Source organism: Arvicola amphibius, chromosome 11 (assembly GCF_903992535.2).
Source record: "Arvicola amphibius chromosome 11, mArvAmp1.2, whole genome shotgun sequence".
NCBI classification, from domain to species: domain Eukaryota; kingdom Metazoa; phylum Chordata; class Mammalia; order Rodentia; family Cricetidae; genus Arvicola; species Arvicola amphibius.
Window position 1 is genome coordinate 115,080,350 of NC_052057.2, and position 16,880 is coordinate 115,097,229.

The 16,880-nt window shown below is 44.3% G+C and overlaps 1 protein-coding gene across 1 annotated transcript in view; it reads right to left on the reverse strand.

Annotated features, from left to right (window-relative positions):
* The window catches only part of Tox (thymocyte selection associated high mobility group box), a 283,439-nt gene extending 268,577 nt beyond the window's left edge, over positions 1–14,862 (reverse strand). The window contains exon 1 of the mRNA XM_038348106.1: positions 14,761–14,862. Coding sequence (XP_038204034.1) covers positions 14,761–14,862 — 102 coding nt within the window. The remainder of the gene's footprint in view (positions 1–14,760) is intronic.
* Between the last annotated feature and the right edge of the window lie 2,018 nt (positions 14,863–16,880).

Genomic DNA, 16,880 nt, shown 5'->3' on the forward strand with positions numbered 1-16,880 from the left:
ATGACACCTTGCGTTCCTAGACCCCAAACTTTGTTCTACTTGGTTTTTTCCGAGTTGTTTGTTTAGTTTGATTAGCTTTGTTTGGCTGCAAAGGCTTGACCTCAGGCAGACTAAGCATGTACTCAGACACTGAATGACAACCCCCAGTCTCTATACTCAGCCATGGAGTGGCATCCTCCAGTCTCTGTACTCAACCATTGAGCAGCACCCCAGTCTCTGTACTCAACCATTGAGCAGCACCCCCTGACTCATGTCACTTAGAAAAACAGAAGTCTAAAAATTGATCCAAAGAATCAGAAGTAACTCTCCTCTTTTTTGCCACCCAAAATTTAAGGCCAACTGAAGTTCTGCCTCCTCTAAGCAGACACAGGGGATCCTCTGGCATCAACTCCTTTCCTCTTTTCTGGCCCTCACACTAAGACTTCACATTCTCTGTCACAGCAGTTAGGCCTCAATCCTGTCATGGTTATTTGTGTTCTACCAAGACCAGCCTGGGACCAGATCTTTCTCATCTCTCAGCCTCTCTCTTGCCCCCTGCACATTGAAGACAAAGCTGGCTTGTTACCAAGACCAAAGCTATAAAGCAGGTGCACTCCATATAAAAAGTCTGCTTACACTGAAATATTTCATTTCACCTGTGTGCAAGCATTTATATGGGATCTGCACCAGACCAACTTGAACATCAGAGCTTATCGTGGAAGTGGTACCGGGCTGTAAGTGCAAGAGCCAACATGGGAATGGCCTTAATACGTTTAGTGCTATGATCTCTGCTTCATAAATTTCACCAATATCATCTATCTATCTATCTATCTATCTATCTATCTATCTATCTATCTATCTATCTATCTATAGATGTAATATATTCCACCATATATATTATATATATTGTATGCATATGAGATATTCACCCTTGCCTGAGCTCTCAGGAACACCTATGAATTAGTCTTTTAGAACATTAGAAAAATGTCACACCGTACAAAAAAAAATGGAATATCTAAAACACAACAGAGTTTTCTTTGCCATTTTAAAGGCACAGTAATGCCTCCCGTTAGCTACCACCCCACAGCAGAGGGCAGGACGGCCGAATTATCAGTGGTCATTTTGTATGTTTTAAAATATATTGACATAACATTTCAGAGCCCAGAATAAAGTCAAATCTCCTCAGGGCATCCTGAGGCTTCAAGGTCCCCATTCTTTCCTCCCCCTCCTTATTACTACCATTATATTAAACATGACCCTGGCACTGACCTTTTTCTTGCCTAATCAAAAAGATGCAGAAGCAGCTCTGTGTTGAATCTACTATCTAAGTACCAAACTTCGACATCCATCAAATGAAAGATGCAGGCATTGCATTCATTAAGAATCCCAGCATATTGGAGGCAGAGGCAGGCAGATCTCTGTGAGTTCAAGGCCAGCCCGACCTACAAAGTGAGCTCCTGTGTCAAGAAATAAACAATAAAAAATAAAATTCTCTTCTGTTTTTACGTTAGTCAACTATTGATTCATCTGGGTTATTGTCGCTAAAATTACCTTGCAAAGAAGCTTTTGCGGCCATTTAAAATCACGTGCGTATCACACATGTTCAACACGATACTCACACGGCTGCATCTCGGCCAAGAAGTGCTTATATCGGAAATATCGCCAGCTCTTATTTCACCAACCAGGAGAGATTTTTTAAATTAACACTGATATGCTTATTAATGTCACTTTACAATAAGAATTACTTTGCTTTTTAAAATAAATTCAAATACACTATGAACCTTCTACGTCTCAGGAATACATTGTCTTTTCTCCACCTCATTCCCTACGAGACCTATCTATCCTAAAGACCTACAAGTTTTAGTCAGGTAACTGACCTCAGTACATTTTCCCACTGACTTAGGATTTTTCTTTCTTTTGAAAGTGTTGTTAGGGAGGGTTAGTGAGAGCAGCGCAAGAGAAACACTTCGCAGAGCGAGTGCCATGAGAAAAATATGTTCGGGCAGACTTTCCCCAGCTTGTAGCTAAGAAGAATTTACATCGTCCAAGCATACTATAAGTGCAGAGTAAAAGAAAGAACTCTCGAAATAGATTTTTGTTCTACTTTCAAACTCTGAAGCTAAGAGAACACAAGTGTTTCACTTAAGAAATGAATAAAGCATGATTTCAATACACACACACAGGCACACACGCACACACGCACATGCGCACACACACAGACACACACACACGCGTGCGCGCACACACGCACACACGTGCGCACACACAGACACACACGCACACACAGACACACACATACACACACAGACACACACATACACACAGACACACATGCACACATGCACACATGCACACACACAGACACACACACAGACACACAGGCACACATGCACGCATGCACACACGCGCACAGACACACACGCACGCACACACACACACCTTTCTCCTTTAGAAACTGCACAACAAGCAGCACTCTTTTTGGCACCGCTGACCTGCAAAGATATGGAGCTAAGCACAGTTCTGAATTCACTCACTCTGATATGCACACATGATACGCAATTAAAATCGCCATTCACATTCCTGCCGGCTGTCAGTCATGAGGAAAGCCTTTCTGACAAGGCTCAGCGAAGCGTACCGGCGGACTGCTCCGCAGGAGCTCAGACCATAGCTGCTCTGCTTACTAGCAAGAACAGGTTCTGTTCTGAGAAATCATTAGGCTCCAAGGGCCAGAGTCTTTCATTAAAAATGAAAATGTCAACAAGACTGCATCTGGAAAGCTATATGATGTCATATCTAGAAAATAGAAACTGTGCTTTAAAAAAAAGTCTAGCCTTCACAACTGGGGGACTCTTTAAAACCCTTTTCCCCTGTTGAGACCTACAAGCAATGATCCTACAGAGCAGGCTACTAAAGGAAACCCTCTCCCATTTCTGCTTCATTATGAAGGGTTTGCAGTTGAATTTGAAAATTTTCAAAATAGATGAGGACTCTATAGCCATGCACAAAGTGACCATCCAGTCTATCAACCAATGGGGAACAAACTTTTGTAATCACGAGAATATGTAGCAGGTGAGAAATACTGTAGCCATCAAAATCCTCAATTTACCAAGCTCTACAAAAAATGTTATGTACATAAATCCTTTCCAGATGAACCTGGAGAAAACTCTGCTTATAAGTTAGCTTCTGTTGAACACTGAACCCAAGACTGGGTCCTGCCTAAGAGTACATTAGTGTGCTTTAAAGCCCCAAGTCCATAAAGTGGTGCTGGGAAGCTGAATGCAGGATGCTTGCTAGTCTGCTGCTGTTTCTGTTGTGAGCAACTAGCCCTGGATTACAGATTTGAAACCAGTTAATACTATCAAATGTTGAAATATTTGCCTCCTTACTTATGAGGCCCCGTAAGTGAGAGAACGCCTACATCCTGACCATTAACAGTCATGACAAATCGCCTTGCTAATGAACGTTACACCCTGAAAGTGCCATCGCTGATTAAAGTACAATTTCCCACTCCCAGAGAGAGACAGAGAACTGGGGGCTCCCGCAGTGGGGTGACTCTGATATTCTGCCAACAGGCCTCCAGGGCTCAGTGAGATGTTTAGAGAAACACTCCCCATCCCATATGATCGTATGCTGAAAGCCTATGTGTATACAACAGGTTTTTAAACAGCTTAGGTTTGAGCTGATGAGCCATGAAAAATAGATGTGTCTTAACTATTTGGCCTCCTTGCAAGTATATGTTAGGGAATATTTTTAGCGTGGATTTTCTTTTCTCCTGCTCTTGCTGTCTTTGTCCCCACCCCCACCCCCAAACATTGCGTGTGCTTTGCATTTCACATAAAATCATTCTTTTGTCAGTTCCTTTGTTGGTGTAAAATTGGCAGCAGTTCAAATTCAAAGTACTCCTATTCATTTACTGACCAATGTCATTGTAGTTCACATCAGCCAGGCCGCTAAGCTCTAGCAACATAAAAGACTTGCTCTACCACTGGCGAATAATGTGTACATTTCTACAGAGCTTAAACCCTAATGCTTTCCCTGGAACTAACAATACAGTATATCTTATCATTCCCTTTTCACAAGCAGGCAGCTGCTGAAACGCTTGCCACTTCAAAATATCAATTGCTTGCCAGGGTTGTCCTCAACACACCCTGTCAAACTCATGTATCCTGTGCAAGGAAAACGGTGCAGGGCTGAGAGCTGGAAATTGTGTCAAATTCTGCTGTAAGGGTATGATGTGCAAAGAACAATGTATGACAACCGTAGAGACTACAAACAATGGCACTGGGCCAGGGACTTCATAGATCACAACTGTGCCTGTACATATTTGATTTTAGGCATTATATATTTAGAGCATGACAAATGCACCATTGTACACTATGTTTCCCCCCATGGAAGCTCCTCCCACTCGCAGTCCTGATGATGGGAAAAGTTTTGTTTTCTTTTTCTCCTCTGAAAAATGTTCAAGGCTCTCTCTCTCTCTCTCTCTCTCTCTCTCTCTCTCTCTCTCTCTTTCCTCCCTCCCTCTCTCTCTCTCTCTCTCTCTCTCTCTCTCCCTCTCTCTCTCATACAGATATTAACTCACACTCAAAATTATCAAAATGAATAACAAAAGCCAGAGAATACTAACGCAATAGGAGGAAACGAGGCCTTTTTCACTTAACACGTTGTGTTCTCTCAAAGGACGCGAGAACTGCGTTGCCTTCCATGGACAGAGGGCAGGGAGACAATCAGACTATCCCCATGCCTATGAATTATTGTTATCTGCTTAATTTCAATGCAGATAAATGCTGGCGTACTGATTTGCAAAGTTTTCCAGCAAAATGAAAATCCCCTATGAATATAATCTTTGTATGCAGAGAAGATGGCTTAGGAAGTTTTTACTAGTGCTGTTTCCTTATGCCAAAAGAGCAATTAAGAAAACAATATTTCACTACTGCCTCAGGTCTACAGACCAACATTAATTAATTTCTCTTTATATTATAAATATCTCCTCCCCTTGCCTGATTTACTCTGGGTACTTAAAATAATTGTGGTTACGTAAAAGCTGTTTTACTCTTGCATGTCTCCTTAAATAACACGTAAGGTTTCACTCTTCTTACACTGTAATTCATAATTACAAAGGGGCTCAGAGCTGTTACCATTGGACACTAGTTCAGTAAATGAATGCGGAAATGGAAACATTTTGTGGGAGATTAGTATGAATATATATTAATCTCTTCTCCGACCCAGCTTAGGGTCCAAAACCTTTATCACACAAGTAGCTTGGAGTGGAATTAACTGACTAGAGGCTATGGAAAATGAACAGATGCACTGTGAAGGTCTTAATAAATATTTTGGAAAGAGCCTAGGTGGTTTAGGTGCTTAGGGGTGCTGACCTTTGCTGTGTTGATTAGCGGGACAATGATGCATTATTAACACGCAGCAGCTGTACCTGAAGCACTACCACGAATATAATAGCCTTTTATAGCCACCAGGGGAGTGAGTAGGAGGCCTTTATTAACCACCAGACATGATTAGCACATTATGTGAACTTTAACAGGCAAATTATCTCTTATTGAAATATAATGTTGGTTATAACTAATTGTAAACATGATTTTCAAAATGTCTCAGTGAAATATCCCAGTGTCTTAGCTCCACTTGACTCATTATGGGTTGGTAATGGACGAGAAACGCACGTTCCTTTGTGGTACGAGATGCACTCCCCAAAAGGCAGGGTGTGCTGCACAAGCCTGACTCTAAAATTCCCTAGTATTACAATTAAGGAAGACTCTTCACAAGCTGAAAACGCTATGCTGGGATTTCCCCCTGCCTTCTTTTGATTACTTTAAGCAGTTCTTAAAAGATTGGTTTTGCAGTAAATTTTTTAGAGTTACCTTGAAAAATAACAGCATAATTTATTTCAAAAGCTTAATTTTGGGAGAGGAAAGATTATGCCGTTAGCCTTAGTAACTGAGCACAGCTCTGAGAGTCCATTACGAGCAGTCTTTTATGCCTGAGCAGAAAGTCATTAACATAAAATAAATCATTAGCTTTGATATTAAGCTTTTACTATCTGCAGGTTTCCATGATTAATGTTCATGACTACATCTGCCAAATGATAAAATATACTTTTGTTGAAAGGTTATCTTGCCTCTTTATTATTAACATTTTTCTTTATACAATTGCTACTGGCATTTTAGGCTAAGGAGTACTGACTTCAAAAAGAACTGGTATTTACCATGCTGACAAGATATCAATGCCTGCAAAACTCTCCCAATCCTCTCTATGTCAACCATTTCATTGAGTAAAAAAAACTTAAGGAGATAGAGTGGCACATTCTTCTAATGTTGACTATAGTTTCTGTAGACCCAGCTGAGCCATTCACTAATTCATTATTCATATAATATTGCAAATATCTGACTTGTATATCAAAGGAAAGGGCAGAGAGGTGGCCTTGATTCCCTGATGTCAGGGGCTCTCCTCGTGGGTTGTTCTAAACGTTTATCCTATCTTCTAACACTGCAGATCAGGCACCTGGCCCCATATATAGCATCTTTCTCGTTAGGTACAAGGCTTCTGACTGTGGAGAAGAAAAAAGAAAACTTTCCCAGAGAGGCTTACCATTGTTTCAGAAAAGGGATCATAAACCACACCTACGCAGATCCCATCTTTCCCCTTTTCTCTTTTGCCCTCCAAAGATTTTATCTCTTTCACTAACATCCAAAAGCTTCACCAGTGTGAAACTTATTAGAACAGCCCTATCAGGGAAGGAGAAGCAGAAAGGAGCCCAGCACAGTGTTTGTTACAGCACACCATTCTTCAAATCACTCAATCTCTTTACCAAAGGGTCACAAAAGAACCCACTCCTACTGGCTTCTAATTAACACGAGGCTCAGGAGATCCTGGACACATCAAGAACAAGGCACGAGGTGTTAGTATCAGAACTTTGAGCCAGTTTTCAGAACAAAGTTAGGTTTTTCCAGACAAGGACAAGCAGAGCTGAGGGGAGTCACAGCATCTCAGGGTTGGGTTTATTTTACTTAAAGGCAAATGAAACAGGCTTATTATGAGGTCTCACCCCAAACTATCAAAAAAAGTCTTTTCCTGAGAAAGGCCTGGAGTTTTCCCCAGAAAGAACTAGTTCTCTAGACAACCAGATTATAGCACATGTCCAATTAAAGTCCAAAGCATCTTCCCCTCTGAAATATGGCTAAGTTTCTTAAAAGGGAGTAATCACTGGGGATTCCTAGTAGCTGTGATGATTTCCTTAATTGCTGTTCTTGTACACATTGATTGATGAAGTCTGTCAGTGAGGATACAGTCTCCCATACATTTATGGTCAGAAATAGACTGAGGACCATGAGAGAAACACACTCACAAACAGAAACACACTCACAAACCCAAATACGTACATTACACAAATACTTTGCACTCATAATTTCTCTGGAGAAAACAATGCTGACGGTGGCATTCATGACCTCATTCAAAGGACATTTGATACAGAAGCTTATTTCATTACTATCATGGGTCAGGCACATGAAGCTTGTGAATACACTTGTTTTCTCCAAACATTTCACATTTTTCCTGGCCACTGGCAAAGGTTCTTAACAGTTAAGCATGCCTGTGTTTTGTTAGGAATCCTTTAAATACAGACTTTATAAAAGGTTACAACTTGAGGGTGAGAAGAAACAACAGACACTTGGCTAAAGCAGACCCACTTAAAACTTTTCAGTTAAAAAAAAAAAAAAAAAAAACTGGATAAGAGGAATAGCGCACAGTGCCATGGGTGCCGTGGCATCTGGCATTGTAAATACGCAGCAGAGATGATTGTTCCTGAGTGAAATGGAGACTAAAGGTTGATTTCAAAAATTATCTTAGAACTTTTTCATTAAGTCAGGCAAACTCTTAAGAGATCAAGTTGAGTCTGGCCTTGGTGGTGCACGCTACCAGGGAGGGCTTTGCTCCTCCCCTCCCTATTCTGCTACCAGGGAGGGCTTTGCTCCTCCCTATTCTGCTAACTGGGAGGACCTTGCTCCTCCCTCTTCTGCTACCAGGGAGGACTTTGCTCCTCCCCTCCCTATTCTGCTAACTGGGAGGACCTTGATCCTCCCTATTCTGCTAACAGGGAGGACCTTGCTCCTCCGTATTCTGCTACCAGGGAGGGCTTTGCTCCTCCCTATTCTGCTAACAGGGAGGGCCTTGCTCCTCCCTATTCTGCTAACTGGGAGGGCCTTGCTTCTCCCTATTCTGCTAACTTGATTGTCCAACCCAACAGTGTTATAATGCCCCTGTTCCCAACAGCAAGGTGCTAGGGAAACACCTGCTAGAACCAGGCAATGTTCACTCAGGTTAATGCGGACTACACATCGCCAAGCATGATGGAAGTGCTGCTATAATTAACAGGCTGTTAGCACTTCCATTGTAAACCACATTTCTAAGCAGTCTATAATTCAACTGTTTTTAAAGAGAAATTGCTCTTCAGAACAAAACTTGGCATAGAAGGATTAGAACCAAAATGTTCAAGTTCATTAGAGCAGGTGTGAGCTGCATCATTTTGGCATGCCAGGTTCCCCTAAAGCAAATCACTATCAACCAGAGCACACCAGCGACCACTGAGTCAGAAAAGCACACATCCAGAGAACTGAAAAGATGTCAACAACTCAAAGTGAAGGCAAATACAACAAAAAGCATGGTATCCTTAAAACTGGTAAAAAAAAAAATTAAACATTCAGTTTAAATAAACAACATAAACAAGCATTGTGTCTAGACGTTTCAAATGGAAGCTTCTTGCAGGTAACAACTGTGGTTGGGATAGCTGAGGTTTCAGTATCTATGGCAATGATGAATGGCAGTCAGTCTTCCTTACAAGTACAGACTCTAGGATTGGGTTGCATGAGTTTTGGTCTAAGCAAAAGTGTTTAACCAACTCATGATGATCAATACATCATATTGATTGAGACATGAAACACAAGTCCTACATAGAACTTCTTGGAAACACTTAAATGTGATGTGATTAATTCATAAACGCTGCACGGCTCACTCTTCCCATTTTAGTTTTTGTGGGTGTTCTTATAGAAATATATGCAAATGGTAAGCATGTTCTCTCTGGAAGAGTAACATGCTTAACTTATTATATGTGCCAACTGGAGCCACGGTCTCAGGTTTGATTTTTTTTTTTTTTTCTGAGTCAGGGCTTCTCTGTATAGCCCTGGCTATCCTAGAACTCACTCTGTAGACCAGGCTGGCCTTGAACTTAGAAATCACCTGCCTCGGCTTCCCAAGTGTAGGAATTAAAGATGTGCGCCACCACTGCCTGGTCACAAGTCTCATTCTTATACTGCTCTGGAGTGCAACAGAAGCTTTCTTGCTGGGGGATGAGCACCACGGAGTATATCTCTAAACTCTAAGCTTATCGGGTAGTAGGAAGAAGACAATGGCCTAGAAAAAATAGTCACAGTCACTTTTCCTCTACAGCACTGCAGCTGGGTTTCTCTGCCCATTACATTATGACTGTGGTGTTGGGGTAGACAGGGACTGGGGGTGGGTGTTGGGAAAAAGTAAGCAAGTACCTCAGTACTAATTAGCCATAAAATACAACCAGGGTCCTTCAGGAAGAATGGATAGGTTAGTAGGACTATGTGATGACGTTAACAGGAAAGGGAACAAGGCAGCCATAACCATGAAGTCAAATGCCTGCAAAGGAGGAGGGCTGAGAGCAGGGAGCACAGCCATCACATGCTCAGATGATGAATGAGAATGTGCAGGACAGTATCCAGGTCAGGGTTGATCAAGGAGTGAAGGCAATGGAGAGGGGCTGTGGGGCAGGCTATGAACAGCCTAGGGACCCAAACACATCCCTCTCCCCCAGCATCCTAGGCTATCCCTCCTGAACCAAACCCATCACATGTACAAAATACTGTGAAAAGACCACAAATAGCCCATACACCAAAGCAGCATCAACTTCCCTACTTCCTCTTGTTTCAATTTTATTTTTACTGCTATCTTGTTCTTAATCTCTTTGCAAGCACATCATAAAGATAATTTCAGCCCTACCTACACTAAATATTCAAGTAAATATTAAATATTACTCTAGATTTTATACCTAAGCAAACTATCAAGTCTCCTTAGTATTATCATCCAGTAACTGTCAAAATATACAATAAAATTTCAGAATACTAGGCCACATATGCTGTGTTAAAAATACCATCTCTGCAGACCTCATAAGTGTAATTTTTGGCACATTTAAAAACTGGGATTGGTGACGTTAAAACATCTCACAGAGTCAAGATAACTACAATTAAAGGTTTTTTATGCTTTCAGATTTAGTGTCCCAAATTATATGATTTCTTGCTTTATGCTTTCTTGTCTAAATAAGTAAATTCATCATCCATCTTATATAAAGTTCCAGCCCATACAACTCCCAAGGAAGCTTTGATTATACAAATGATGTACAGAGTATCAAGATAGATAGATAGATAGATAGATAGATAGATAATCAATAGAAGTTCTAGCAGGTTAGACAAAATTAATGAATTATGACACTCTAACTTGCCTACAACAATCCCTGTCTCCCCTTCCATCTTCCTCCCTCCTGTTTCCCTTCCTTCCAGCTTCCTCTTCTTCTTACATTTTTTCATCAAAACAGGAATAATGGCTCCCTCTCAGTGTGCTTGCAAGTCCTGTATTTTAGGCATGATGCAGTCTACCACATTAAAGAACAATGCATACTACAATATAATAAGGGAAATAAATTCAAAGAAGATCCCATAGAGACCATGATTAATATTGCTTTACTCAAAAGTTACCACAGCTGTAATATCTGTCCACAAACAATCTTTCCTCTTGAATTTACATGGAAAGAGTATTCACTTTCCATTTTCATTGCAATCAAAAGCACAGAATTCCAAATAACGACCACTCTTTACTTTGTATGTAACTAGTTTTAAGCCTGAGTTTATGTGTAGGGCTCCCGGATTTTAAATCCACCAATGGAAGACTCAGGACACGAGCCCATAAAAGCAGCTTCTGTATACTGTAAACCCTATGATTCTCCCCCCACCCCCGACTGCTGGCCTAGGTCAGTATCCCTATCATTAGCAAAGCCATAACATAATTGTATTACTGCTCCTTATGTGTGGGCAGATACTGAGCAATAACAGAACACACCACATCATTGCAAAAATGAAACAAGTGCCATGTCTTTGTCCCATTTTAGCATAAAATCAGTGAAAACAGTCTTTAGAAATGACACTGCACTAAGAAACCGAAAGCTGTCATTACTCTGTAGGTCTACGTTCAAACTGATGATTTGACATCTTCAACTAGAACAAAAAAAAAAAATAGGACTATATTTTGCTACTGAACTCCAATTGGGAGCTCATTTAATCTAATTTCTTTTGGTAACATTCAGTTCAATTAAGGAATACGCCGTTACTTAAAATAGTCTAATTAGATGAAGCTCTCTGCTCTGGCACCCATCTTTCAATGTCTACAATAGAACTAAGACTTCAGTTGCAGGAAGTGTAGGCTGTTTCCTCCAGCTTACATGCTTTTGGCCAGTCTCGGGGCTCCATCGCTCTTTCCAAAGCTGACCTACATAGAGGATAGAGCGTGCATCATGCCACTGGTTGTAGCAGTTTGCCTACAGGAAGGGATACCTCGCTCGCTGGCTATAACTGACACCATTTGCCTTGTTCGCCCAGTGGGCTACGTGGAAGTGAGGGCCAGTTTGCACTGTGATGTGTTCATCATGCGCCGGGCTCTCACAAAAGAGCACCGGGTTAAACTGCTTCCTAATGTGCCTCCTACAGAGTTTATTAACTGAAAAATCTAAATAGTGTTTTGGCAATGCACAGAGCCGTGGGGCTGGGAAGTGTCAGCGAAGTAAAACAACCACATTTCAATTCAGAAAAGCTCAGAAAGAGGATATTCATTTTCTCAATTAGGGTCTCTTCTGACGTTGGGGAAAAAATGCCACCGGAAAACTATATTTACAGTTGTAAGACACCAGGGCACAGAAAGTTACGGTTCCCCTGGGACTTAGCACACCAACTTTAAACAGTACAGTGCTGACAGGTTTAAAATAAAGATAATTAGCAATTTATGATCTTATCAACCTGTTAAAAACAAATAGCCCAGCAAAGTGACTGTTCTTTCTAATGAACTATATTTCATTACATCTCAGAAGGAGAACAGATTGACTTCGTAATCTTGTCTCTCTGACCCAACTTGGATTTTGCTGAACCCAGACATGGATTTCTTTTTTCCAGCTTTCCAAACTTCTCCCCTCTTCTTCCACATCTCCACACATTGCTGCAAAAGGAGCACTAATTGACTCAGTCCCAAGCAATTCAAACAGGAATTTTATACCAATGCCAGTCGCGATGGAGAAAGAACCGAGTGCCTGCCTGGGCTTCCGTGGGATCTGGAAACCTTCTCAGTACATTTAATACAACCCAGGGTTGGTGACAAACATATCTGAAAGACTGTGACACAAGGATGGGCAGGAGAGTCCCTGGAGAAACATTTCCAGGAGGTCTTTCTCTACTAGAAGAAACAAGTCTTATGACTTTGCATTTTTAAAAATCTATTCTTCTCTGGGTAAGTTAAATAGAAGACTTGCAACTAGTCTATAGAAAGGATGGCTAATTTGCATTTAAAAAGAACAGTTTGCTTCTTCCACACAGGGTGACTTAAAAGGAACTTCAATGAGCGCGCAAAGAACTGGTGAAGACTTTCAAAATTAATTTATTCAATTCACAGCGCAATCCTCTAAAATTATTTAAGGCACCTAATTGGAAAATGATTTAATATATTGAAGTAATTCCTGATTTTCCAAAGCATTTAACTTTTAAATTAAATGTGACCCTACTTTCACAAGAATGACAAGTGAAATGTGTATTCAAGTCATTACCTTCTTTTGGGGAGCCTAAACTCACTGATAAATGTAATCAGACTTGTGTGGCTTTACTGCCAAAAAACGGGGCTGATTTTTTTGATTCTGGCAGCAGCAACACAACAGGTCTTTTAATCTCCAAGATAGACCTGCTACTTTAAAGGAAAAAAGTAATCATACTCTTTTAATAAAGCAAAATAAAAGGTAACAAGCACGAAACACTGGGTTTTAAACTCAGAACAGATTATAGGCTGCAAGAATGGTGTCACCAGCAAATAGTGAAACTCCCTGGCACAAACGCCTCTGCTTACTGAAGTTCCAGGTACCTTTCAACTTGTCTCTGGCTCAAGAGCTCCCTGTGTGTGAGTCTTTCTATTTTCCCTGCGGCTCTAATCTTCTTGCACGCACCTCTTTTCCTGAGTATTAAAGTGGACAAGGCACCCAGTTGTTTCTCCACAGGGTAATGCCTGCATAACTCATAACTCTCTGGGTTCTCCCCCCTCCCTCCCTCCTTTCCTCCCTCCCCCCCCCTTTCGTGGTCTCTGTGTGTGTGCGTGTATGCGTGTGTGTGTGTGTGTGTGTGTGTGTAATGACCAAAACTGAGAGCTGAGAACTACAAGCCTGTCTCATGTTAGGGAGCCCAGGGGCTGGGGGTGTAGCCCACTAAACACCTCTACATCAAATGTAAAAGTGATGGCTCCCCAGGAAACAAATGTTGGGAATCCAAAAGACTTTTCGGGTGGAATTCACCTACAGGTCGATGAGTAGTGCCTGAAGGGACTGGGAGAATCTGGGGATTTATCGTCAAGCCAGAACTGGGAGCCCCAAAGGCCCGCCACGTTTTTCAGAGAACTCTCCCCACCAACCTCTGTAGGCCAGGACTACTTAGACGCCTCCAACAAGACCCAGGCAAGGGCAGCTGTGGTCTATGATGGCTCCTGGGAGCGAGCCCTTGGTGTTTCTCTTGGGGTTTTGCTTGCTTGAAGCCAGGAGAGTAAAGACTTCCCTAGAAACCCCTGACTGTCCTATCCTTGGGCCAAGCCGAGCTCCGGACCAGCTTCTGCCAGTGTCCTCATTCTGGGTCACCAGCATGAAATGCCTTTCTCCTGTCCCGGGTGGTCCTTGCACTGGGTGGTCAGCCGACTATGGTGTAGCCCAACTACAGCCTGGGGACCAGTGTAGGAGCTTTACACTTGAACGTGAAGCTCTACCTTGGCTTCCAGTGAACTTGCTATTTCCACGCACCCCAAACGGGAGCTGTTTCCCCAAAGCATAATTCGACTAGCCCACTGAGCCCTGGGCCACAAGGGCCAGCGTTAGAACTCCGGCTCTGTTGCCGGAAAAGAAAACAAAAGAGTTATAGAATAATTTTCAGGAACGCCAGAGCCTCAGGGGTCCCGGTACCCCGACTCCTGGCTGCTCCTCTTACAAGTGATCCGGAGCAAGAAAGCGATGCCACGAGCCCCGGCTGTCCAAGAAAGGGAGGGAGAAGAAGGAACTAGAAAATAAAATGAATTCTCCTACTCTGCCTCAGTTCCCGGACCCCGGACACACCCCCAAAGTATTCCGTGTGTTTTCTCTCGCAATTGCTCGCTCTTTTTTAATGTCTCCCAGAAAACCTAAGCAGGGATCTTTAGTGGCGAACAGCAGGAAGGAAAGAATCCGAGCAAATCGTGTCACTTTCCGCACAATCGCGTTGTTTGGCAAACCCCCGGAGCTGCTCCACAATATTTACTACCCGAGCGCACGCAGCGCCGCCCGCCGCGGGCTGCGACCGAGCGCGCCCGGGACGGGCCTCCGCGAGCCGGCCCAGTCCGCCCTGCGGGCCCCAGCGCGGCCCGGCCACCGCCGCCCCCCTCCCGGGATCGAGCCGCCAGAATCGGTGCAGACAAAAGCAGAGCGTTCACCTTGTTGCAATAGTAGGGGTCCAGGCAGGGAGAAGGTCCCAGACAGGGAGCAGCGGGAGCAGCAGCGGGCTGGGCTGGAGGTGGATAAAATCTTACGTCCATTTCACTCTCACATCAAGCAACTCCTTTTCTTTTCCTTTTTGAAAAAAAAAAAGTGCTCAGCAAAAAACAAGCTTAGACGGAACAGAGAGAGGCGTCTGGGTTCAGGAGTAAAAGAAACACCTTCCTTCCCTCACATCCGTTTGTGGTTTGTTTAAGAAGAGGAGAAAAAAAAAGAAAAAAGAGGAAAAAAAATAGAGGGTGGAAAAGCGCTCAACTCTCACCCCGAAGCCGCGGCGCGCACCCGTCCACGCCGAGCGCGCAGCCTGCCTGGTCCGCGGGGCCCCGGCGCTCTCGGCCCCGCTGCTGCCGGGCAGGTAACTTCACGCGCTCATTGTCCCCCCCGCCCGCCGCCCCATCCCCGCCTCCCGCGCCCCTCGCCGCCCGGCACTCGCGCTCGGGCTCGAGGTACTGGGCGTTTATTGGAGACTCTGCCTTGCTCTGCTTTTAGTTTTTTCTCCACGTTAGAGGCCTGGGATGGGGGAGTCAGGGGGAGACCCAGGAGAAGATCGGGGCCGGGGGAGACTAGCGCCCCGGGGCGGGCGGGGTGCCGACAGCGGCGGGACGCGGCCCAAAGGCGGCTGCTGGAGGACCGGGACCGGGCGAGGGAAGAGCGCAGGGTGAGGAGGAGCGGAGCGCTGCCCGAGCAGTAGTGGCGGGACCCCGGGCAGCGTCCGCGGTGGGTGCTGTGGAAACGGATAAAAATCACACAAAGGGGCTGGAGAGTCGGAGCACCGGCTGCCTGGGGCACCGCAGGGAGCGCGCAGCGAGGGGGCGCTGTGGCGCACCCCGCCCAACACCCCTCAGCCCCGCCCCCCGCCCCACCCCTTTCTCGGAGCCCCCCTACCATTTACTCCTGCCGGGAGTAAGCTGCCCTGCCTTCCTCTGCTCCCAGCGGGAGGTGGAGGGGCATGTGCATCATGGTGCTGCTCCGGGTTCTGCAGGGAGCGCGACCTCTGCCTGAAGTGAGTGGGCAACTGTCCAAGGGACCCTAGTTGATCTCAGGGCAAGGAGCAGGGCTCCTGGGGTTGGTGCTCTGAGGGCTCCGGGTCCTGCTTCCACACTCCGCAGGAGTATTTACAGAAGCAGAGCCTGCCTCGGGTACTCACAAAAAGACCCCAGGGGTGCTTGGAAGGGTAAATAAGGAAACAGTTATCAGCACGCCAGGAGCTACAGCGAACTCGCCTGGGTTTGTTAGCTGCCTCTGGGAGTTCTTTCATGGCTGGACTCCCATTAGCATTCTTAGAGCCCCATCCGGATCCCACCTTCCATGACCCGCAGTCCTCTTCCCATTTCTCTCTTGGTCAGTGGGACAAGCATTATCATCAAGATTTGACTTTAGTTCCTCAATCCCAAAACTTTTAATATCGTGTCCACTGGCATCTGAGAGAGTTGTGACAACCCTTGGTCACTGTCCAGCGGACCCCTGTCCCTCCCAGGGAAGTCCTCAGAAGGAAGTCAAAGTGGGTATGGGCAGTGTTTACCTTTCAAGAGTAAGTTCTTCACTGCCACACACCTTAGGTGCCTAAGATCCTACTAAGAAGCCAAAAGCTCGTTTCTGAGTTTCTGGAGCCAAAGAATATATGGAAACTGTCTTGCGACCCCCGCTCCCATACCCGTTTAGAACATGGTGCATTGTCAGCCAGTCTGTAGCTCTCGACTGCTTTCTCAAGGTTTCTCACCCCCACCCCCCCCCCCCCCCCATAGTTACAAGCACCAGTCAAATACAAAGATCTGGGGGTGATAATTTAGCATCCTAGGGCCTCTCTTCTAGGCAAAGACCTTTGGGAACCTCTCCTCAGACATCCCCCCCCCCCCCCCCAGTGTATCCTCTTTCTGGTGAGCCTTTGTTTTCCTTTAACAACTAGCAAGAACATAGCTTCTTATCTCCAGAATAATGCAAGGGACTTGAGATGAGAAAGAGAAGACAGGAAGGATTTCACTCTGCATTTAAACCCTTTGAGTCCCAAACTACAGGCAGAAAGTGTGATCATTTCTGAAATAAAGATCTTTATGATAAA